The sequence below is a fragment of the Drosophila pseudoobscura genome, chromosome 2, assembly GCF_009870125.1.
Source record: "Drosophila pseudoobscura strain MV-25-SWS-2005 chromosome 2, UCI_Dpse_MV25, whole genome shotgun sequence".
NCBI lineage: Eukaryota > Metazoa > Arthropoda > Insecta > Diptera > Drosophilidae > Drosophila > Drosophila pseudoobscura.
The window spans coordinates 6,653,258-6,675,575 of record NC_046679.1 but is presented as its reverse complement, the minus strand read 5'-3'; the positions used below and the strand labels follow the sequence as shown (position 1 = coordinate 6,675,575).

The 22,318-nt window shown below is 49.2% G+C and overlaps 5 protein-coding genes across 6 annotated transcripts; 1 reads left to right on the top strand and 4 right to left on the bottom strand.

Annotated features, from left to right (window-relative positions):
- Positions 1-172: 172 nt before the first annotated feature.
- On the bottom strand, positions 173-3,389 carry Irp-1A (Iron regulatory protein 1A). The gene is made up of 7 exons (XM_001358088.4): positions 3,284-3,389; positions 3,136-3,228; positions 2,903-3,072; positions 2,119-2,845; positions 1,956-2,056; positions 1,113-1,884; positions 173-1,058 (listed from the first exon to the last, which is right to left on the bottom strand). Exons 1-7 carry the CDS (start codon positions 3,294-3,296, stop codon positions 226-228), a joined length of 2,709 nt encoding a protein of 902 aa, XP_001358125.3. The 5' UTR covers positions 3,297-3,389; the 3' UTR covers positions 173-225.
- A 2,045-nt stretch (positions 3,390-5,434) lies between these two features.
- On the bottom strand, positions 5,435-6,975 carry RNF220 (ring finger protein 220). The gene has a single exon (XM_001358087.4). It carries the CDS (start codon positions 6,792-6,794, stop codon positions 5,643-5,645), a length of 1,152 nt encoding a protein of 383 aa, XP_001358124.2. The 5' UTR covers positions 6,795-6,975; the 3' UTR covers positions 5,435-5,642.
- Positions 6,976-7,245: 270 nt separating this feature from the next.
- On the top strand, positions 7,246-11,306 carry LOC4800936 (transmembrane protein 47). 2 transcript variants are annotated; one of them, XM_015183245.2, is made up of 7 exons: positions 7,249-7,432; positions 8,678-8,953; positions 9,027-9,102; positions 9,165-9,351; positions 9,418-9,567; positions 9,631-9,693; positions 9,756-11,306. In XM_015183245.2, the coding sequence occupies exons 3-7, from the start codon at positions 9,052-9,054 to the stop codon at positions 9,914-9,916; spliced, it is 612 nt and encodes a 203-aa protein (XP_015038731.1). In that variant the 5' UTR covers positions 7,249-7,432; positions 8,678-8,953; positions 9,027-9,051; the 3' UTR covers positions 9,917-11,306. The 2 variants fall into 2 exon arrangements, with proteins under 2 accessions (XP_001358123.3, XP_015038731.1); XM_001358086.4 differs by lacking the exon at positions 8,678-8,953 and having other exon boundaries at positions 7,246-7,844.
- Positions 11,307-11,890: 584 nt separating this feature from the next.
- Takl2 (Tak1-like 2) lies at positions 11,891-13,715 on the bottom strand. The gene is made up of 5 exons (XM_001358085.4): positions 13,217-13,715; positions 12,859-13,158; positions 12,625-12,804; positions 12,424-12,559; positions 11,891-12,363 (listed from the first exon to the last, which is right to left on the bottom strand). Exons 1-5 carry the CDS (start codon positions 13,274-13,276, stop codon positions 12,158-12,160), a joined length of 882 nt encoding a protein of 293 aa, XP_001358122.3. The 5' UTR covers positions 13,277-13,715; the 3' UTR covers positions 11,891-12,157.
- A 198-nt stretch (positions 13,716-13,913) lies between these two features.
- On the bottom strand, positions 13,914-22,184 carry Dcr-1 (Endoribonuclease Dcr-1). The gene is made up of 5 exons (XM_001358084.5): positions 20,309-22,184; positions 18,387-20,254; positions 16,711-18,325; positions 14,517-16,654; positions 13,914-14,451 (listed from the first exon to the last, which is right to left on the bottom strand). Exons 1-5 carry the CDS (start codon positions 21,117-21,119, stop codon positions 14,041-14,043), a joined length of 6,843 nt encoding a protein of 2,280 aa, XP_001358121.2. The 5' UTR covers positions 21,120-22,184; the 3' UTR covers positions 13,914-14,040.
- Positions 22,185-22,318: the final 134 nt, after the last annotated feature.

The window sequence follows — 22,318 nt, the reverse complement described above, 5'->3', positions numbered from 1 at the left end:
TTCGATGGTGTATCGATTTCTTGTTCTGATAACATCGGTTGGCCGCCGACGCGTTAGTTCGTTTCTCACTGCTGCATACCTGTTCACTAACGCAAAGTAAAACCGATTGGCAGGCCCAGTCGCGCCCATATAAAATTTTAAATTTTATTACCCGTCACATAGTACAAAAATATTTTTGTTAGAAATGCACTTGGAATATACAAAAAAAAAAGATACAAATATGATCTAGTCCAGCATCTTTCGTATCATGTAGTTTAGAATACCTCCATTCTTGTAGTACGTAATGTCCACCTCGGTATCGAAGCGCAGCGTCGTCTCGAAAGCAATACCATCGGCCTCGACTTGAACTCTCTGGCCCGGCTTCAATTCGTCGCTCTCGGGGAGGGCAATGTTATACAGCTCCCGACCGGTCAGGTTCAAGGACTCGGCGCCTTGGCCCGGCAGGAACTGCAGGGGAATGATACCCATGCCGACCAAATTCGATCGATGTATACGCTCGTACGACTCCGCAATGACAGCCTTTATGCCCAGGAGAAACGGACCTTTGGCTGCCCAGTCGCGGGAGCTGCCACTGCCGTAATCCTTGCCGACAACCAAGACCAAGGGCGTTCCCTCCTCCCGATATCGATCGGCGGCATCGAAAATATCCATCTCCTGCTGGCTGGGTATGTGCACTGTTCGAGGCCCGGTCTTTGAGGCCAGTTTGTTCACCAGGCGTATGTTGGCGAAGGTTCCACGGGCCATCACCGCATCGTTGCCGCGTCGCGAACCATACGAGTTGAAGTCCCGCGGTGTAAGATTGCGCTCGGACAAATAGCGCGCAGCCGGAGAATTTCTGGCAATGGAGCCCGCTGGCGAAATGTGATCCGTGGTCACAGAGTCTCCCAGGAAGAGCAGGCAGCGCGCTCTCTCAATGCTGCCCAGCTTTGGCAGTTGCCGGGTCATGCCCTCAAAGAAGGGAGGTCGTTTGATATAAGTGGACGCTCCGCTCCAGGGATACAGGTTGCTATCGGAGACCTCAAGGGTTTGCCAATCCTCAGAGCCAAGTTCGATTTTGCCTTGGAAAAAACAGAAGTTTAAAGAATATAATTGATTGAATTTCTCACACTCACTGTAGACCTCCTGAAACATGGCCGGAATGACGTGTTTGCGCTCCACCTCATGAATCTGGCTGCGTGTCGGCCAAATGTCACGCAGGAACACACTCTTGCCGCTGCCATCCACGCCCAGTGGCTGCGTCTCAAAGTCGATGTCCACGCGTCCAGCTATGGCATAGGCAATCACCAGCAGGGGACTGGCCAGATAGTTGGCCCGCGTGTTGGGATGTATCCGACCCTCGAAGTTCCGATTGCCGGACAGAACACCGCAGCAAACGAGACCGTTCTTCTCGATGGTGTTGACCACATTCTCCTCCAGCGGTCCCGAGTTGCCAATGCAGGTCATGCAGCCATAGCCGACAATGTCGAAGCCCAGCTGCTCCAGGTACGGAATGACGCCCGACTCCTTCAGGTAATAGGTAACCACACCAGATCCCGGCGAAAGCGATGTCTTGATGTACGGCAAAATGCTGAGCCCCTTCTCCACGGCATTCTTAGCCAGCAGACCGGCGCCCAGCATCACGGATGGATTCGATGTGTTCGTACAGGAAGTAATCGCTGCAATGACCACAGACCCGTGACGTATCTTGTAAGTTTTCCCATCATCCCATTGGAACTCTCCGCTGGCGGCCAAAGCATCTGGCGATATAGCGAATCCCTTAAAGCCCACGGGACTGGTGAGGCACCCTTTGAAATCCTCAAACATGCTCGAAACGGAGACGCGATCGTGCGGCCGTTTGGGGCCCGAAACCGATGTGACCACTGTGGAAAGATCCAAGGTAACAGTCTGCAAACGATAGCGACACATTTAAGGGTTAGTCAGAAACAAAAAACGCACAAAACAGAAAAGACACCTACCTCTGTGTACGTGGGATCCTGATCTTCTAGAGAGTAATCTCGCAACTGTCGCGTGGCCTTCAGATACTCCCGAATGATATCGATTTTCTTATCAGATCGATCTGCAGTGGATATCAGATTAATATGTGTATATTCCTTCTATACGATTCCTTTCAATACTGACTCGTCTGCCGCATGTAGCTGAGCGTGTTCTCGTCGATGGGGAAGTAGCCAACGGTGGCTCCATACTCGGGGCACATGTTGCTGATGGTCGCACGGTCTGCGATGCTCAGCTCAGCCACACCGGGACCATAGAACTCCACGAACTTGCCAACGACGCCTAGCTGACGCAGATGCTTGGTAATGGTCAGCACCAAATCGGTTGAGGTGGCCAGGGGACCGAGCTTTCCGACCAGCTTGTAGCCAATGACTTCGGGCAGTAGCATGGAGATCGACTGTCCCAACATCACGGCCTCCGCCTCAATGCCGCCCACACCCCAACCGAGTACGCCCAGACCATTGATCATGGTCGTGTGGGAGTCGGTGCCAACGACGCTGTCGGGATAGAGGATCTTCGAGCCATCCGTGGCATCGTTCTCAAAGACAACGCGGGCCAAGTACTCCAAGTTCACCTGATGCACAATGCCGGAGCCCGGGGGCACAATCAGCATGTTGTTGAACGCCCGGGCGCCCCACTTAAGGAATGTGAATCGTTCCTTGTTGCGCTCGAACTCCAGCGATTGGTTTTTCGCTAGCGCATCCGAGACGCGAGCAAAGTCAACCTGAACGGAATGATCGACCACCAGGTCGGCGGGGCAGATGGGATTGATCTTCTCGGGATTGCCGCCCAAGTCAAGGACGGCATCCCGCATTGCTGCAAAGTCCACCACTGCCGGCACTCCGGTGAAGTCCTGAACAGATCAAACGTAATGAGATTTGACTGATGCGCTCATTTGAACCCTCTCTACCTGGAGTATGACACGCGCTGGCTTGAAGGAAACCTCGACATCGCTGGTCCCCTGCCTCAGGGCAGGCGTCCAGTCCAAAATACTCTTCACGTCCCTTTCCAGCACCTGGAAGTTGTCACAGTTCCGCACCGCAGACTCCAGCAGAATGCGTATGGAGAAGGGCAATGAATCTGTCGAATAAATTAAGAAATGCTGTTGCCATCCAAGGAGATCTTAAAAGGATCCATGCTTACCATATTTGTTGTCAATTTTTGGCAGATCAAAATACTTGTAGACGTTGCCGTCTTGTGTGAAGGATTCCTCGAAATGGGAGAAGGGACTGGCGCCTGTAATGCAGTTAGAGCTCTATCAAGTGTTTGGAGTACTCAAAGAAATGCCTACCGGAGCTGGACATGACTAAGAAAGTCGCGGAAATGAGACAAAAACAGAAAACCTCGTGAAATAAATTTTTTTCCAAGTCAGCTGTTTAGCCGATGTGGTGCTGTATCGATATCGGTGCTATCGAGTAATAGACCGTTTCACGCGGTGGTTTTTGAGAAATAAGGCACATATTTTTATTGGCTGAGGAAACGGCCAAAAACAAATAGTTATATATTTATATATAGACCTTTTATAGACCTCTTTCCGGCCTATCGTTTCCAGCTAGCTCTCGGGGAAATCAGGGGTGTTTCGAACCAGGTTTCCGGCTTTGCCATGTCCGCCGCTTCTGCTGATGTTGATGCCTGCCGCTGATATATTAGAGGGATCTTCGTCTCCACGATCACAAATTTGTCTTATTTTTCTCCCAGATCACGCCCGGCCAGTTCTATTTCTACCGGAAACTCCTTTTCTTCCTCCTCGTCCCGTTTCCTTTCCTCCCACACAACTCTGTCACTGCATACGAGGATCCACAACAGATGTCGCTGTCTTTTTTTTTTGTACAATTCTGTAAGTTGTTCAAGTAGGAGTCATGGATACTTCTAGGAAGGCCTGGCACCGAGATCTCGGAGAGAATAAATAGAAAAATCAACACTAACAACAATACACTATCGGTCTGTTATAGCCCTCTCTCCACTTGTAAATTAGCGACTTAATTGCTCTGTTGTTCTCTCTTTCTAGCGATCTATGCGAACAAGGATAATGCCCTCTTCTAGCGTGTAACGGTATGGCGCATACACTGATACCTGTATGCGTGGGCCTCTAAGCGGTATGTACAGAAAAACGATGGGTAGCTTTCTTTTAAGGACATCTCTGAGTTCAGCTCTCGTTGTGAACAGTTCCCTGGATACTTTCTAGGAGTACATTTGAAATCTCATCCTAAAAGGTCAAGAGAACTTTGAAAAAAGTTCCAAAAGGTTAAAACTTTGATTATCATTGCTCAAAAAGTGTTCAAGTTTTGTGTGATCAAAGTGTACTGTTACAAAACCCTACCTTCCGGATTTCACAATCTATGCTCGATTCTAAAAATGCGCACAACAAAATAATCTTTAAAAACGGAATAAACTCCTCCCCAAAACGGAAATATCCTCAAAGTGATAGTGGTCAAAATGATATATGAGCTGAACAAAATTCTGCTTGAAGACCCATATTTTTTCGATCGATCAACAAGCCTGTTGCAATCGTTAGATGAGCCGATCTCGCTCTACGACTTTGAATATAAATACATGCGGAAATATAACACAAGTCACTCGCCTCTGATTTACTGCAGAAGCAATGCGTTAAAGGCCACTATCCTATCACAAATTGACAATGTTGCGGTCAAGTCCATGGTTTCGGACCACCCAATATTGGGAAAAACCATAGTATTATATGTGAAAATGAAAAAATAAGGTAAGAGGCAAAGAAGATGGCAAGAATTCAACTGTGACCCACAGATTTGATAGATCTCACCCCACACTGCAATCCATAGAAGAAAAATCCCCTACTAAGGTATCTATATACAAGTATGTAAGTAACTACAGCAGGGGAAGTAAGGAACTAAAGAACACAAAGGTAAGACGAGAAGGATTGTTCTATCCCCCTGCAGAATTCAGCAACATGACCCACACCACAAGCCACCAGTCGATCTCCACACAACTCCAGAGCCCCCATTCGATCACCACGCAACTCCAGAGCCCCCCTCAATCTTCACGCAACTAAAAAGCCCCCACTTGATTGCTATATCCGTGCCGGAGGCTTACAAACAAATATAATAAAATAATGTTGAACACCAACGAACTCTGAATTGAAAATATATGTTTGATTGGAGATCATCGGCGCATCAGCTAGGGTCAGCTCTTAACTCCTTAAGCATTCCAGAGAAAACCGTTTTCAGTAAAATCCATGGATTGAATACCCATTGATGGCTATTTCCCAATGAAATCAAAGCCTAATCCTTGAGGATTTTCAATCAGTCACTTGGCGGCCAGGTTCTGCTTCAACCTACGTTTCATTTCTTGCAATCTACTCAAGGTCAAGAAGCAAGATTGCTGATCAGTTCCTGGTGTGCTGCTCGAAAACTCTCGTAATGCCACGAAAGACCTCCTCTCGAGTCCTTGAAATTCCTGGAAACCATTGGGTTTTCAATGGTTTATTGTAATAGTTACATTTTAATGCTGCTTATTGTTATGTCACGTATGATAGTTATTATAAATAATATACGTATAGGATTATAAACTAGAGCTGCTGCAGAAAGAAAGCCAGGGCGCGGCATAAGCTAAGACGCAGCCTCCGGGGTAACCAGTCGGTGCTGTAGGCATATGCGGCGCACGTCTTTTGCTGTCTACAGGTAAATCCGACGCAGGTCTTTCGGTGTCGTGATCGAATTGCACTGGGGACATAGCTTGCGGGCACCGAGCGTCTGCAACCAGCACTGCTCGCAGTGCACATGCCAGCAGGAGACAGAGATGGCGGGATTCTTGTAGTCGTCGAGGCAGATCAGGCACTTGAACTTGCTCTGCGACTGGTTCTCGTAGAGGCGCAGCTTGGCCCTTAGCGCCTCGATGACCAGTTGCTGGTTCTGAGAGGCCGACCGCGTGGAGCGAGAAGTGGATGGCGCCTCCCTGGAGGATGCCGCTGCTGATTCAGTCCCTGGCTGCTGCTCAACGGCAGCCTCCACAGTGGCAGTAGCATCGCTGGAATGATTCGACTTGGGTGCTTCGTTGGACGAAATCAGTCTGCGGACGTAGTTCGTGACATCTGCCTCCGAGACATCGCCACCGGATTCTCCGTCCACCGTGGGAATCACATCTGCTTCCCCGTACTGTGTGGGCCCGTAGATCTGCGTATCGTCCTCATCCACATTGAGATCCTCGTCCTCGTCTTCATTGGCCTGCTGGCTGCCATTGTACTTTATGGTCTGGCCCATGTTCAGGGCCGAATAGCCGCCCTGCACGAGCGTGGACACGCGAATGCGTTTCTGGCCTGCCCACTCGTACTCTTCGTACTCCTCGCTGTCGTCGGTATCGTCGCTGGAGTGGCGTTCACCGTTGGCCTGGCCGTTTCTGCGACTGTTTCGCAGACACTCATTCGCGTGCTCCTGGATGCGGCCCTGCGGGAAGTTCTTGTTGCACACGGGACAGGCGGAGGTGGATGGTTCAGGTGGGGCAGCCACCGGCGCTGGCGGAGAGGAGGGACGCTTTCGCGTGCGTTGTCGCTGTCGGGTCTGGCGATTTTTCTGCACACGCTGGAACACACTCCACGGCTGCCTTCCGCCAGATCCAGACTGTGATGTTGATGTTGTTGTGGTTGTCGTAAGAGTCGATGTTGGTGGTGTACTTATGGGTGGAACCACTGTGTGCAGGCGCTCCATTTCCACCTGGCAGTGGTCAGCCACCTGGCAGCGCTTGATTTTGACATTACATGTGGGGCATATCACATCGTCGTCGCTGGGCAGGTGATAGTTCTCGCCGTTGGACACTGTGTCTGTGGCCATGGTGTCTGGAGGCCTTCCGCGGCACTTTTCTGTCAGAAATTAGCTGGCGAAATTTCACCTGGACCTTAGTGTCTGCTATTGTTTTTGTTCACAAAGCCACGCGACGCCAATTTGTTACGTTCTTCGGTGCGGCCTAATAATATTTTGAGTACGGTCATACTATACTTGAGATTTCGCCATTTGCACAACATGGTCCGCTTTCGATATATCGATATACACCGCATTTATAAGGCAATCTGTGATTTTGAACTGTGATGGCATTTGTCACGGCTATAAATCACTGTGACAGACCGCAAATTATTTTTGGGATTGATTTTAAAAATAATAAAAAGAATGAAACTAGACAACTAATCTATAATTAATTTTCTTTATGCTTGCATATTCTTCCATCTTAAGGAATAATTCAAAAATAAATCTGCTACCGTCATTTGGTCACAGCATTCAATGATGCTAAAATAATCGTGACAAGTAACAGGTACACAGGTATCGCTCATCGCTAATTTTCAGTTGTTGTGATGAGAAGAAAACATTATTATTTTCCTCGTTTTTATTTTGTTTTAAGCGTTTAAAATAGTCGAGAAATGCTCTGAAAACCATGTGAAAGAGAACCAGAGTGCCACGAGCGTTTCTAGCAAACTGTAAGTGTATTTCCGTGCGTATGAAAAGCAGTCGACCGACCCGACGCGACGGGAAAGCCAAAGAAAAAGCGAAAAAGAGAATAGAGAAAAAGTAGCGCAGTTTCCACAGACCACAGTCTGTTCGGTGCGTTCGTATGCGTGTGTACATATGTGCAATATTGTTAGGATAAACAAAAGCCAATATGTCGCCACTTGATGAAAAGTTCACGGCACAACAAAAGCAGCAGCAACAACAACAACAACAACAACAGCAGCAGCAGCCACAAAACAACAGCCTTGGTAGCTTCCACAACAAAATGAACGTACTGCCCAATTACACGATGAGTGGCATGAGCTCCTTTGATGCCGAATCCCTGCCCGATTACTCAGAATTTGATTCCGAATCGGTAACATTGGACTATTACAAGGAGAGGTATTCCCCACCCCACAGAATTATACAATCTCTGTATTTTGCTCTGTATTTTGTTTTGCTTCCGTTTCACTCCCACAAACCAACCCGCCATCATCACGCTGCCCGTGTTATTGTTGTTGTGTGCCCCAATTCTGCCTGCTCTGTTACGTCCTATATAGCCATTAAATATTCTGATCCTGTTGCCATGCCCGCCCCCCCTCTCTCACACACACACACATACTCATCCATCTGCAAATTAATGTGGTTTTTGTGCTCATAAGAGCCCGCCACTAAGGCGCTATAAATAAACCCAAAATAATCTCTGTCTGGCCCGCAAAATTTTCAAGATTTTGCTCTCCGCTGACAAGCAAAAAGAGCAAAAAGAGTCCGCAGATATGTACATATAATGTATTTGCAGATATTACAAATTAGCAGAGGGGGAAGGGCTTGGGCTGAGTTCCGCGAATACATTAAAGAGTTACCCATCCGCTCCTTAGACATCCAGCTGGCTGCATGCATATGGATTCATTCACGCCATCGCATAATTAATGATGAAACCATTGAGATGTGCATTTGTACGGCTGCTGCTCGCCCCCAAAAAACACCACCAGTGCTTCCGTCTTCCGGTGTTTGGAACTTCCGTGACCCTAGAAGTATTGTTCTTACCTGCACAGCTTTAGTCAAATGTCCGCTGTAGATACTTTTTTAAAATTATAATTGTTGTCGCTGTTGTTGTCAAATTGTTTTGTTGCATGTGGCTGCTGCTGAAACCGCTTTGCTGTGCCCAAATGAATGCTGTAATATCTCGCTCTCTCTCCCCCCCATAACTAACAATAATCCTTGTTGTCCTACAGATGTTGAAACGGCTGATGTCGCCAGAAAACTGATAGTCGCAGTTCAAAACCGCAAAACGCGCAAACGAAAAGCAATAAAAAGCCAATTGAAGCATTAACATACATTATAGATACACACTCTAAAACGTTAGATTGTTATAGCTAGCCAGAGTTACTGCCAGACAAAACCCATGCCTAACAAAACAAAACTAACCAAGCAAACGCATTGAAACGCATTCCAATTAGTAGCTGCAGGCAGCCTGCCTATTGCCTGCATACATATCCATAGATATTAAGGTGAGTTGGTTGTTCTCTCGTGGAACGGGCCACGGAATGCGTTCCATCTAATCCCTGGTTTACTTTTGAACAGTGTACTACGTCCACCAGCGGAGAAAATGGCGCCGACAACAACGATTGAGACCATCACAATCACGAGGCCACTCAAGGTATGTGTATGGAGCACCGGCACCCTTACAACTCTCACCCTTACACTGTTCGTATTCCACAGGTGATTGCATTTATCTGTGGCGTCATTGTGGTGGCCCTCATGTGTATGGCCCTGGCCTCAACAGACTGGCTGATGGCCGCTGACTGGCGGCAGGGCCTCTTTGTGCACTGCATTGAGGATGATTCGGTGGCGCCGCTGCCGTTTAACATACAGGATCCACCAGGTTGCTACTGGACCCGGGACGTAGGTAAGAAGTTATAGATAATGTCTGGAGATTTGGGCATGTATAAACCATATTTTCCTTGTTGATTAGGCTACATTAAGGCCACGGCTGCGCTCTGCATTATCACATTGATAACAGATGTCATTGCCACAGTGCTGACCGGCATGGGCCTAAAAACACAGAATCATAATCTAAAATATAAGTTTTATCGCATAGCGGTATTGGTGATGCTTGTTTCCTGTAAGTACTGCTCAATAATGGCTCAAGGCAATCCTTAGCTGACGATTTTTACATACTTTTCAGTGCTGGCCGTACTGTCCGCCTTGATCGTGTATCCTGTGTGCTTTGCCGGCGAGCTGACCATGGGTATGGCCCTGCAAAAACCTCCTCTTTTGTTGAACTTGTTTCAATTTGTATTTCGTTTACAGCCAATCGTCGAGTTTGGGAGTTTGGCTGGGCCTATGGCGTGGGCTGGGGTGCTGCCATCTTCCTGTTTGGCGCCGTGGTCCTGCTGCTCTGTGACAAGGAATCGGAGGAGATCTACTACAAGGAGAGGAAGATCGTACATGAAAACCAAATGCGCGCCTAGGCAAGGCCGCACGACCTGCCTGACGTCGTTCTTTAGATTCTAAGTATATAGCAGCCAACCAACACACACACACACACAGACACAGACACATAGATTTCGATTCAAATCAGAAAGTCAAGAACTCAAAAACAAAAGCAATTTGCAGCTGAAGAACAAGATTTGTTATAATTATGATTGTGTATATCATGGAAACCATTTCAAATCAAACAAAATTCCGTAGCCATCCAACCCCCCTCCAACCCCAATTAGTTGATTTAGTATTTAGTTTCGAAAGTTATAAAGGTATAAAACACATGACATCATGACATATAAAGCTAGAAAACTGAGAAAGCTAATCGCATTAACCTCCATATACATAGAACACTTGTATGCATGCCGCCAGTGTAACCAATGTTTTAGTGGTAGAAACGTGACGAAGGCAAGCCTGAAATTGAGACACTAAAAATACTCACACGCATAACAAATTGTAACCCGTACTCCCATCATGTAATCTCTCGCTCTCTCCACTAATCGTGAACCGAATCCAAATTAGAAATTGTATGTATGTATACGTAATCGAAAGAAGTCTAGGTATAGGACATGGCTTCAGCCTTTGGAGACGACACCCCACACACATAAACATAATCATTGTTCCGCGCCGATTAAGCTTTCAAAAATTATTTGTATATTTTTGTGTTCTTTCTGTATCGAATATTGTTTGTGTGTGTACTCGAATATTTGTTGCTTTTATCACCTGTTTACCCTGTTGTAAAATAGTTTAACCAGCACTCAACTCAAGAGCTATCCGCGCTATGTATGTCCCTCCCGAGCAGTTCAATTATTTTTTAAGTTGTACTCTTCTCTGTAACGATCTATATTTTATAGTTTAATAATTTATTAATTTGTGTTTTTACCACACACACAAAAAACCAAACATATCACCTGCGAATGACAAAACAATAAACGTTTCTTACAGCTTTTGTTAACCACAGTTTAACGGATGTAACCATATCAATTTTGATCTATACACTATTTTTATGTAAGTCCTTAGTATTTAGTTGTTGGAATGGAGCGAGTATGAGTAAGTGACATTTTTGTTTCTGTATTTTATTTGGGAATAAGCATGGAATGAAGTTTTCTTTTTAACCCGTCAATCATTCATTTGATCATCTATTTTTTTGGTATTTTTTGCCTTGGTTTTTGTTCCCTGTATTTGTTTTTGTAGCCGAAATTAAGTGAAGCAAAATGCAACCAAATTTTTAATGCGACGTAAATTACAACAACACAAAAAGGGAATATATATGCTTGAACATCCATATATATATATATATCGTATAGTATATATATATATATGAGAAGACATGGAACAAATCGTAGGCAGGAACGTGCGGTGAAAAAAGGAAAAAAAAAACGAAACAAAAAACACAATTAATAGCGAGTATAAGACAAAAAAAAGAAAAAAACAATTATACCAAACAAATTGAATTAATTATACATACTATGCTTGCATACACGCATATTTATACATAGATATATGTAGGATCTATAAGTAAACAACAAAACGAAAAGGAAAAGCAATTATACTCCACAACAAACGAAGCGTTACGTTACGTTACGTTAATGTTTTCCAACGAGTATCCAACAATTAACACTCGATTCGAATTCGAGGCTCAGTTTCTTTTAAGTAACAAAAAAAGAAAACATATTTATATACATATAACTATATTTATACATACATTTAAAAAGGTTTTAACATTTAATTCTATATTTTTTTCAATGAGTTAATTGCTAGTGATCCAAATGATGCAAGACATTGTATGCACAGATCGTATTTTATAAACTCCTTAAGCATACCATACCCTCCTATATCCGCAGTTAACGAGAATAACAAACTAAATAGGTATTTCCCCCGCTGACTCCTTATCCACATATAATCTGTTCAGAGCCCCCGACCCACCATTTCAATGTAAATATTCCAGTAACAATAAATTAGCGTTAACGTTCACATTTAATATTTGTTTATTAATTACAGAACAATTAACAAACACACACACAAACCAACATTTTATATAATCAATAACTATGTTTTGTCATTTCAAAACAATGAAAACGTACCAAGAACTACATAAACCCCATTTTGTATATCGTTCGAAAGAGATCAATTAAAGCTGGTTCCTTTTTAAAAGCTAAACGAAACTATTCATTCAAAACCTCTTGAAATTATACACAAATCTCTGTATTTCTTATTCCTTAATATACAGTTTATAAGGGCAGCACTTCCTGATTCCTGAATACATACTCCAAAGGCTTGAGTTGATCCTCATTGTTTGTAATGAACTCCTTCAAGACCGTGACGACATCCTGCATCGAGTGTCTTCTGCTGGGATCCAGATCCCAACAGTCTCTCATCAAGAGTTTTATGTGCTCAGGACAGTCCACCCTTACCTGATCCAATGGTGGCCGTTCACCTAGTCGATTGAAAAGGATTCGAATTACTTGGGATTCTTATATAAGGTATTTGCTCTTACCTGTGATCACGGCCATTGTGACCTGATAATGGGTAATAAGATTTCCGTACGGCTGCCTACGCGATAGTATCTCCCAGAGGGTCATGGCCCAGCTATGTACATCGCACTTCTCGGTGTAGTGTTTACCCCTGCATACCTTTTGCGGGTAAGAAGCTCATTCGAATGATTGCAGATGGAGATATAACGAATAATGAGACGAACCTCGGGTGCCATATAGAGGGCAGTGCCTCGATCGGTCGACATCGAATTGGTCATGTCCACAACAGTGCCAAAGTCACAGATTTTCAGATGGAGGCCCCTCTGCCCCAGCAGTGAATTGAGGGCCTTTATGTCGCGATGTATCACCGCTTTGGGTTTCATGGCATGAAGATAAGCAACACCCTAGGGCAGGGATATATCAGTATGCTTTTATTATCTGTCGATATGTACACACACCTTTGCGATCTGGAGTCCCCAGTTGATGGCATGAGCCAACGTGTAGCTTGGCTTCCATTCGGCATGCAGGAAATTGTGCAGAGATCCACCATCGACATACTCTATGAGTAGATGGACTGTTCTCTCGTGTATTGAGACGCCATAGAGCTTTATGATATTTTCATGGCTGATCTTCGACAACTGGTTTACCTCCCTCTTGAATTCCTTGTCCTCGAAGCCCTCTTGTATCCTCTTGACGGCAATCGAAAGGTCGCCCCACACTGCTTTATAGACCTGTCCATAGTAGCCCCTTCCGAGGATCTAAACGTGTACTGTCCCAAGTGGCATACAAAAAGATTTACTATGGTGTGCAATTTACCTCTCCCAGTGCGATATCTTCAAATGGAATTATCTCAGGTACTGTCGCCGAATCAGTCATGTTTCGCCTCTTTTCCAGCTATCACTAAAGTTCTCTGCTTCATCGCTTCGCGTTTTTGCCTTGCAATTCCGATAAGAGTCGAGGAGCCATAAATGCGGGTCGTATAATCGAAAGAAGGTTGCGTTAGGTGTAAAGACTAAAGGAGTTCTAGTAGATCTCAATTATTGTTGGCTCAACAGCATCTAAGCTGCTTTCGCAATCTCTCGCGCTCATTCTGATACCCGATGCTCAGTCAGTATGACGCCACTCCGTCAGAGAGCGCACACATTGCACGACGAAGAGTGTGTGAGTGGACGGCGCTGCGTAGCCCATGAAAACTGAATTGTTCCTTCTGGCTGTAATAATAATCCGATCTGATTCAGATTCGGCAATCTGCTAGATATGTCCATTCTCTATGAATCTGCGTTTACGGGTTTCTCGTATCTTTAAAATGGTGGATGCCACAGACGATTTGCGGGGGCGCGATATCACAGGAGTTTGGATACACAATTTCGTTGCTCTATCTCTTATAGTCCCTGACAACTAGGCGTCAAGCAAGATTCAAGCGAGATTCATAACGTTCCCTATCGTTAATCATTGGGATCTACTCAACTGCAGCCTAATTATTTGTCAATATAACTTTTTAGTACTTTTTACTTTTTAGAAAAAATGTTCTTTAATTTGCTTGCATATGTGTTTTTGAACGGTTTATAAGTAGCCTATCTATTAAAGCCTAATCTGACATCACACATCGCTGCTTCTTGGCCCTGGTCTGCGGGGGGGGTTTAGTCTTTCTTGGCAATCAGACCCTGCTTCTTGAGCTGCCGCAGTGCGCACTTGGCTGCCGTACACTTGGCTATTCGGTAGTTGCGTCCAATGCCACGGAAGGTGCCCTTGCAGAAGACATCGACGGTGACGCGTACCCGACGTCCGTCGGCCAGCTTCTCCGGCTTCCCAAATTTGGCCGTCTCCGGCTCCAGTTCGAGCAGTTCCCGTATAGGGGACTTTGGCACTGAGTTGCTGAACTGCTCGATTTCCGGGCTCATCATATTGCTGTAGACATGCCAGACCACATCCAAGGACATGTTCGAGTCGAGAAAGATGGCCCCGGCTATCGACTCGAAGACATCGCCCAAGGCCTTGGGAACCTCAACGTCCTCGGCATCGTCGCACTCCTCCTCGGAGAGCAAGTAGTACTAAAATGGAGAGGAAAATGTAAGCAAGAATTCAAATATTGAATGGAAATGACGGCATTGGTTACCTCCTCGCTGATGCTGTGGCCGTTCTCCTGTTGGATGCGCACAAACCGATCGATGACATCGTTCAGTCCAGGCGATAGATGACGGAAGAACTTATGGAAACCGTGTCGCACGGCCAGCGAGGCGAATATTGTGTTGTTCACCAACGCGGAACGAAGATCGGTGAGGGCCCCAGGCGAGTGCTGGCGCGGATCCTCGTACAGGTGGCGTGTGATCAAGTAGTCGAGGACGGCATCGCCCAGGAACTCCAGCCGCTGGTAGCAGTCCGTCAGTCGATTGGGCGTGTAGCTGGCGTGCGTCATGGCCTGCAGCAGGTAGGAACGATCGCGGAACCTGTATCCCAGGCTGGCCTCAAACTCCTCGAAGCCGCTGAGCAGATGCTCCAGCTCCCTCTCCGCATTGGGGGCATAGTGCAGCAGGGGACTGCGTGGCGTTGGCCAAGAGCCATATACCGTCACCATTTGCTTGGCATCGGGTGTGGTGCTGCCGGGCGTCCGTTCCGAATCGCTGGCAGGCGCCGGCTGGCGGCTATACGGCAGCACACGCACTCCCAGCCAGGCCATAAAGAGTAGCGCTCCGCGGGGTCCGCACTCGATGAGGTAGGCCCCAATCAGGGCCTCCACACAGTCGGCAATGGACTTGTCCGGTATGCTGTGCTGCGACACCAGATTGTAGGGTATAAAGCAACTGAAATCGTTGCAGCTGTCGTTCGATTCGTCCAGGGGAACCGTTGTCGCCTGTGGCGTTGCTTGCTCTGCGCTTCCAGGGAGTCCCAGTGCCTCGGCCTTCTCGCGCACCATCTCGCATATCTGGACGCTGCTCAGATTTTTGATGTCCAGCAGATCGGCCAGCTTCCAGTGGTGGGTGGGTATCTTGGCCTCGATCAGGGCCTTCTCCAGCTCCTTGGGCACGTAGTAGCACGGCGGCAGCCAGTTGTCGTGCGGCTCGAATTTGGTGGCTATCATATACTCGCCCAGCCGCTTGCGCCGGCCCAGGCGGTACAGATTGAGGTTGGCCACCTGCTTGGACCGCAGGTGGCTCAGCTTGCCCTCGTGGACGTTCTCGTACGTGATGTACAGATAGGTGGTGATGGCATACTTGAGGAACGAGTCACCGATGGTCTCCAGGCGCTCCAGATTGATGCCATCGTTGGCATTCGACATGGTCAGCGCCTGCAGAATGACACTGGGACTGGGTCCGGGATGGCCCACAAGCTCGGGCTGAAGATCAAAGCTGAAGCCCGCGGGCAGGATCATGGGCAGGGCGGCCTTTACGGGGCTGGCGGCACTGATCTTCCTCGAAGCGTACTGCAATCGCAGCTGCTTCTCACCAAGGTCCATTCTGTGCTGATCGTTGTAGTTGTCAAAGCTGTCCCCACAGCCCAATACGCTGTAGATCTCCTCCTCGGAGTGTCCGCTAACCCAATCCGCATTCAGATCAATCAGATCCGACAGCTGAAGCTCTGGCCGTTCGCCCAATTTGTGCAGCAGCTTGTCCTCCGGGACGTAGGGCAGCAACAGCTTCAGCAGCTCAATCATCGAGTAGGTGGTCACATGGGCCTCGGCAGGATCGGCCCGCTTCAGGGCCAGCTGCTGATCGTGAGGCACCAACATGCCAGAGCTCTCAATCTCCGACTGCAGCTTGAGGATCGACTGCTCGTAGTCCACGCTGGGCTTTGCAGACGCCTGCTGCTGTTCCTGTTGCTGCAGCTGCTCCTCGAATTTGAAGCCAATCAACAGATTCTTCGTCTGCTGGTACTGTCGCTCGTTCGCGTTCGTCGCCTGGATAATGGAGATCTGCTTCTGTCGCTTCTCCACATCCTGGGCCGTCTCAATCGTCTCCGCTTCGTTTTTCGATGTGAATTCAATGCGTCCCGCATCAATATCATCCGCCACAGCATCCTCATCAGAGCTATAGTTGCCATGGAAATAGCTGAGCGGCATCCCATGATCATCGTCCCCATAGCTGGAGCCCAAAGAGTTGTCCGAGTCGTAGAAGGTGAAACTGGGCTTGCCCGCCCCCTTGCCCTTGCCAGCGGAACTCTGCTGTTGGTTGCCCTTGTTTTTCGGCTGCTTTAGCGACCCGTCGGCGTTGCTCACGTCCCAGAAGGTGGGCGACCCATAGCGGGTGTGCTGATCGCCTGAAAGAAGGATCTATTACACTCGTGTCCGCCCGGAGATTGCGGTTTCAACTTACAGAACTTTACATTGGCTGGCAGTACGGGCAGATAGGTGGACTCCTCGTCTTCGTCTTCGTCATCCTCGTCATCGTTGAAGGACGCTATGTCATCGGCCATGTCGTTCGACCAAGTCCCAATCTCAATGAAATCATCGTCCTCATTCTGCAGCTTCTGTTCCCCCTCGATGATCAGTTCGTTGGCGCTCTTGGCGGCCAACTTCTCCACTAAGGGGGGTTCACTTTCCACTGGCGGGGGTTCGCTTTCCTTCTCCTTCGCCTGATCCTTGCCATTGACGACGGCATCCTTTTGCTTGGACTCACGCGACTTCTTGAGGACCTCCGACAGACTCCAGCCAAAGTCCAGCATGGGCCACTCAAACTCCTCGTCGTCGATCTGCTGCCGACCCAGTCCCAGATCTGCGGACACCTGCTTGCGTATGTCATCCGCCAGGAGCAGTCCATTGATGCGATACAGGATGCAGGGCAAACACACAGCCGTGCGCCATAGAGAGGCGGGAAACGGATGCACGGTGCACAGCTCTGGCACTAGTATCTGTTTCTGTTCGAGATTCTCCCGCTTGGCGCGCTTCGTCTCCTCGGAGCTGGTGGGCAGGGCCACGCCCTTCCGATTGACATACCGCGGCGTGAGAAAGTTGAGCCGCGCACTCGTGTGATCGACGTCGAGCAGGGGCTGAGCGGCATTCTGTATGGTCAGGCCATATTTCACGAAATAGTAGTGCTTGAAGGTGCGATAGTTGTCGCCGGGGAAGCAGCTCAGCGGCGACAGATGCGGACAGATCTCGGCCACGTAGAAGTACTGCGGCTGGTCCTGGTTGCGGTACCAGGGCATCACGACGGCATCCTGAAACCGCTGGGCATCGAAGGGCTGCGCCAGGCGCTCCTCGTCGGGCACCGATTTGGGCATGGTATTTCCATTGGCTTGGATCAGCTCCAGGAACTGCCAGTCGATCTTTTTGCTGCCCTCCGGCGGCGACCCCGTCTTCAGGGTGGGCACAATGAAGACACAGTTCTCGGTGGAATCGGGATCGAAGAGCATGAGGAACTTCTGCAGGCGCAGCACGTTGGTGAACGTGTAGTTCAGGAAGACATTGATGCAGCCAATCTGTTCGGGCGTCAGCACCACACGCTCCTTGGCCAGCTCCAGCGAGACCTTCACCTCCCCGGACCGTGTGAAAATCGAGAAGGCACTCAGCTTGGGTATCCGCTTCATGGTGAGTATGCCGAAGCCCTGCTGGGCATCTTCCGGCGGATAGATCTTCCTGCCCCGGGTGTTCTGCTCCTCGGGTATGGGGCACTGAAGCGTCAGCTTGATGAAGTACAGGTAGCAGGGTGCCCCGGCCACCGGTCGACAGTCACAGAACTCGGAGGCAATGCGCTTGTAGTAGTACTGTCGTCGCTTTGTCGTACCCGGTCGCGGCTCGTCGCTGAGCTGCACGATCTGCTCGTCCTCGGGCTCCAGCTCAAAGCACTCCCAGTCGGGCTCCAAGGCACGGAAACCCTCCTTGCCAATGGGCTGCAGTTGATCATCCAGTTCGCCAATCTTGTGCAGCTCCACGCAGGCCTGCAGGGCAGCCAGACGTCGCGCTAACGTCTGCGTGGTCATCGGCAGACCCTGCGAGGAAATAAGGTAAATGAGAACTCAATGGGAAGACGTCTATCCCTCAGTTACGTACCACAATGTCATGTTTCAGCGGCGAGTTGATGGGCAGGCGTAGTGTGTACTGATAGAGGGTGACGCCCGAGCGTTCGCTCTGGGCACAGCGCCACAGGGCCGTCAGCTTGGTGAACGTATCGCTGGGCAATCGAGCGCAGTACTTGTTGACCAGCGCTATGGCCGTGCTCAGGTCTACAGAGGCGCCCGTGAGGAGCTGCGGCTTGGGCCGGTACGCAGCCAGGCAGCTGTTGAAGCGTTCCGCCTCCTGCTGCTCCTGCTCGGGCGGCTCGGTGTTCGCACATTTTGAGAGCAGCATCTGTTCGATCTCCCGATACTGGGCCATCTGATGGACTAATGCCTTTGTGGTGCTGGCCAGGCCATCCACGGCCGAGGTATTCGCTTCCGGTTTGGCCTCAGCGCCATCTGCGGGCGGGACCTCACATTGAAAGCGCTTCCTGGGGATCTTGGGATCACCACTGGACTGGCTCTCACTGGGCGGGGTGTTGTTCAGACTCACGGCCTCGTCGCTGGAATTGCTGCTATCCATGGCAATGGCTGGCGTCTCGTCCTGGATCTCTTTAATCTCGCATGCCATGGGCGGCACACTGCTAAACACCTCGGGATTGAGGATCTTTACTGTGCCACGTGCCGTGCCAAACGTATAGGGATCGGAGCCCAGGGAATTCGGCATGGCCGAGTCATCGGAATCGCTGTCCACTTCCGTCGAGTCGGCTGCTCCTCCTCCAGCGCCGCAGATAAAGCGATGACTCTTGTCCGTCAATTGCACGACCCCAATCGCGGGACTGGTATATCTGGGAGCCACCAGAATGACATGGTAGGCTGGGGCGGCCCGGGCCCGCCCTTTGCACTGGACGTAGCTGCGGTAGGTGGTCGGCGGATCCCAGCGGACAACGAGATTGCACTTGGGCACATCGATGCCCTCCTCAAGGACCGATGTACCGATCAGAACATTGCAATCGTGCATGCGAAAGCGCTTGAGCACCTCCTCCTGCCTGCGGTGCTCCAGCTCGGCCTCCTTGGGCTCTGTGGTGGGATCGGCCACCCGATCTGTGGTGTACTGGCAGCGCAGGAACTTCAAATCGGCATCCCGCTTGCCCATCTCCGCCAGCAGCTCGAACAGCACACGTGCCGTGTGGTTCTGATTGCAGTAGATCAAAGCACACAGGGTATCCCCACCATCGTGCTGGTCCCTGTTGTGGCGCCGCGTGTACACTCGTCTCCGGACACGGTTGTGCGGGTTGGCGCTGTGCTTTCCCTTCGCTGGGGACGACTGCGCCTGAGCCGTGGCTGCTGATGCTGCTGGTGGCAGGGGTCGATGGCTGTTGCGCCTCGGCATGGGTTTGCCCTCTGGATGCTGCAGCATGTGCTCCAGATTGGCCACCAGAGTGCGTGCGTCCGTTGCCTGCGTCTCCAGTTGATCCACCACCTGGCACTTGGTCTCCAGCGCATGCGAGAGCTTATTGAAATCCGCCTGCTCCACTTGATGGCGCATCTTGCGCAGCACTTCGGCTTGCCCATGTCCATGTCCATGGCCATGGCCATGGCCCTCCTCCGGCTTGAAGCAGCGCAGCGTTTGCAGCAGGCGCTTCACTTTGGGACTGGAATACCGCTCAATGGTCTGCCGTGGGTCTCCTCCTAGTTGCTTCTGGAATGTGTGATCGCAGAGGGAGTGCAGCTGCACGAGGGCCGTGCTCACGAGGCAGTACAGCAGGTAGTGCCGTTCGTGTGGCGTCTTCACCTTCAGCTTCTCGTTGCTCTGATAGAAATGGTGGGCGGCCCGCTGCGTGCACCAGGGACCCATCTCATGCAGAACGACCAGCAAGGAGTCAATCACATTCAGTGGATCCAGCTTGGGATCGGGTATATCTGCCAATGGATAGACTTAGCCGGAAAGGTCTGCCAAAGCGCGCACACACTTACCTTTCAGATCCTCCATGAACTGGTCCATGCCGTATATCTCGAAGGGATCGTATCGATGATCCATCAGAAAGGACTTGTGCGTGTTCAGTATGTCGGCCAGAACCAGCGACAGCTCATCCATCTCGAACGGCGCACACTGGACGATGTATTCGTGGGGCTTCGAGCAGTACCTCAGCACGGTGACAATGTCGCTGGCCGTCTCGATGCGACAGAGGACATTCTGCTCGAGGGTCACCAGCATGGCGCTCAGCTGCTGCAGCTCGCAGCCAGCGCTGTGCAGGGGACCGGCCAGGCCCAAGATTCTCGGTCTGTCCGCAGGCCGCGCCGGCAATATGTGATCCAAGAAAATGGGCAGTATCCGCTGATAGACGGCGCTGTCATGGCAGTCTTCCAGAACAATCAGCTCAACGCTGGTCAGCGGCAGCTCGCCCGAAACTAGCAGGCAGAGAAACCCCTCCGGCCGCAAAATGGACACATGATAGTCCATCCAGTTGTGGGCAAAGGGTGTCTGCATGTCTGGCTGCTCCTGCCACACTCGCAGGTCGGTCAGGTGCGTGAGCATCGTGTAAATGGACGCTGGCTCCTTGTTGATTCCCACCTGGCAGCTGAGGTATACACTAACCTTGCCATGGCGACGGCCCCGCCTGGACAGCTCCTGGAGTAGCTTCAGGGCAATGAACTCCTTGGAGCTCCTGTGTCCCAGGCAGATGATGGTGTTCCGCTCGTACGCGGCTGCCAGCAGCTCCACTTGGAAGTCGCGCGGCGTGAACACCGTCGTGTGCAAATTGTTGTCGCACCAATGGAACGCCATAATGGGCGTGGGCCTGCACCACGCCTGTGATTCCTTTATATACTCTGTTTCAAACGAATGCTTAATATGGAAGAGACTTCCTAGTGCCGGCTTGTTCTCGTCTCGATACCATGCTTCTGGTTCTCTCACACTTCCCACCAGTGCTGCCGACTACGCTCTTTTCCCGTCATATCTGGCTTTTTGAAGACCAAAGGCGGGAAGCGGGAACTTCTGTTCTGAATTTTTTATAAATTTTAAAGTTTTTAATGTTGCAACTGGTTAAACAATTAAGAAAATGTGGCCAGTTCAACATTATTTTTTAGCGATATTTTCCAAAATAATTTTGAAATTCTTCCCTTTTCTAAACCTTTTTCCTTAACAAAATTTTGTACGCCAAGAAAAATGGATTAGCCAAAATTTTTGATTACCCTAAAGCTAAAAATATTCCCAAATTGAGTGCAACTATAGTTATATTAATTTAATAAAGAGAGAAAATATTAGCTACAGCTTGTTATGGGCGGTCTTGGAGAGAACCGATAGGTATCAGGGCTGGAGAAGCAAGAGACAGCGGCATCTATAGTGGATCCTGGGAAGCAGTGGCAGAGTTGCGTGGGAGAAAAGGAAACGGGGCGAGGAAGAAAGAAAAGGAAGTTTCCGGTAGAAAATAGAGGAGGCCACAAAAAATTGGTGATCGTGGAGACGAAGATCCCTTCAAGACATCAACGGCAGGCATCAGCAGAAGCAGCGGACATCGGCAGCAGCATCCCGGTACTGGCCAGGCCCGAAAACTGGTGCGAGAACCGTCAGCGGAGCACCGGCACCAAGGAACCGTCAGCGGAGAACCGGCACCAAGGAATGCAGCGGAGCACCGGCACCAAGGAATCCAGCGGAGCACCGACTGGAGACACGTTTGGGTTTCCCCACACCAACCAACCCACAATTAAACAAAATATCACGATCATACAAAAAAACACCACGATTAAACGAAAACATCAGCAAGCATCAGGAAGCAACAACCTAACCTCTATCAAAGGGGGCTGCCAATTGGGCCGAAATAGGGTTTATTTTTTTTTTAGTATTTTTGTGTTAGTTTTTTTTTTCTTTTATATAAACCTAGATTATTAATTAATAATGTTCAAGAAGATAAATAAGAAAATAAAATGCATATAAAATGAAAATTTGAAAAGAGTTATGAGTGAATAGAAAACGGTAGTTGGGTG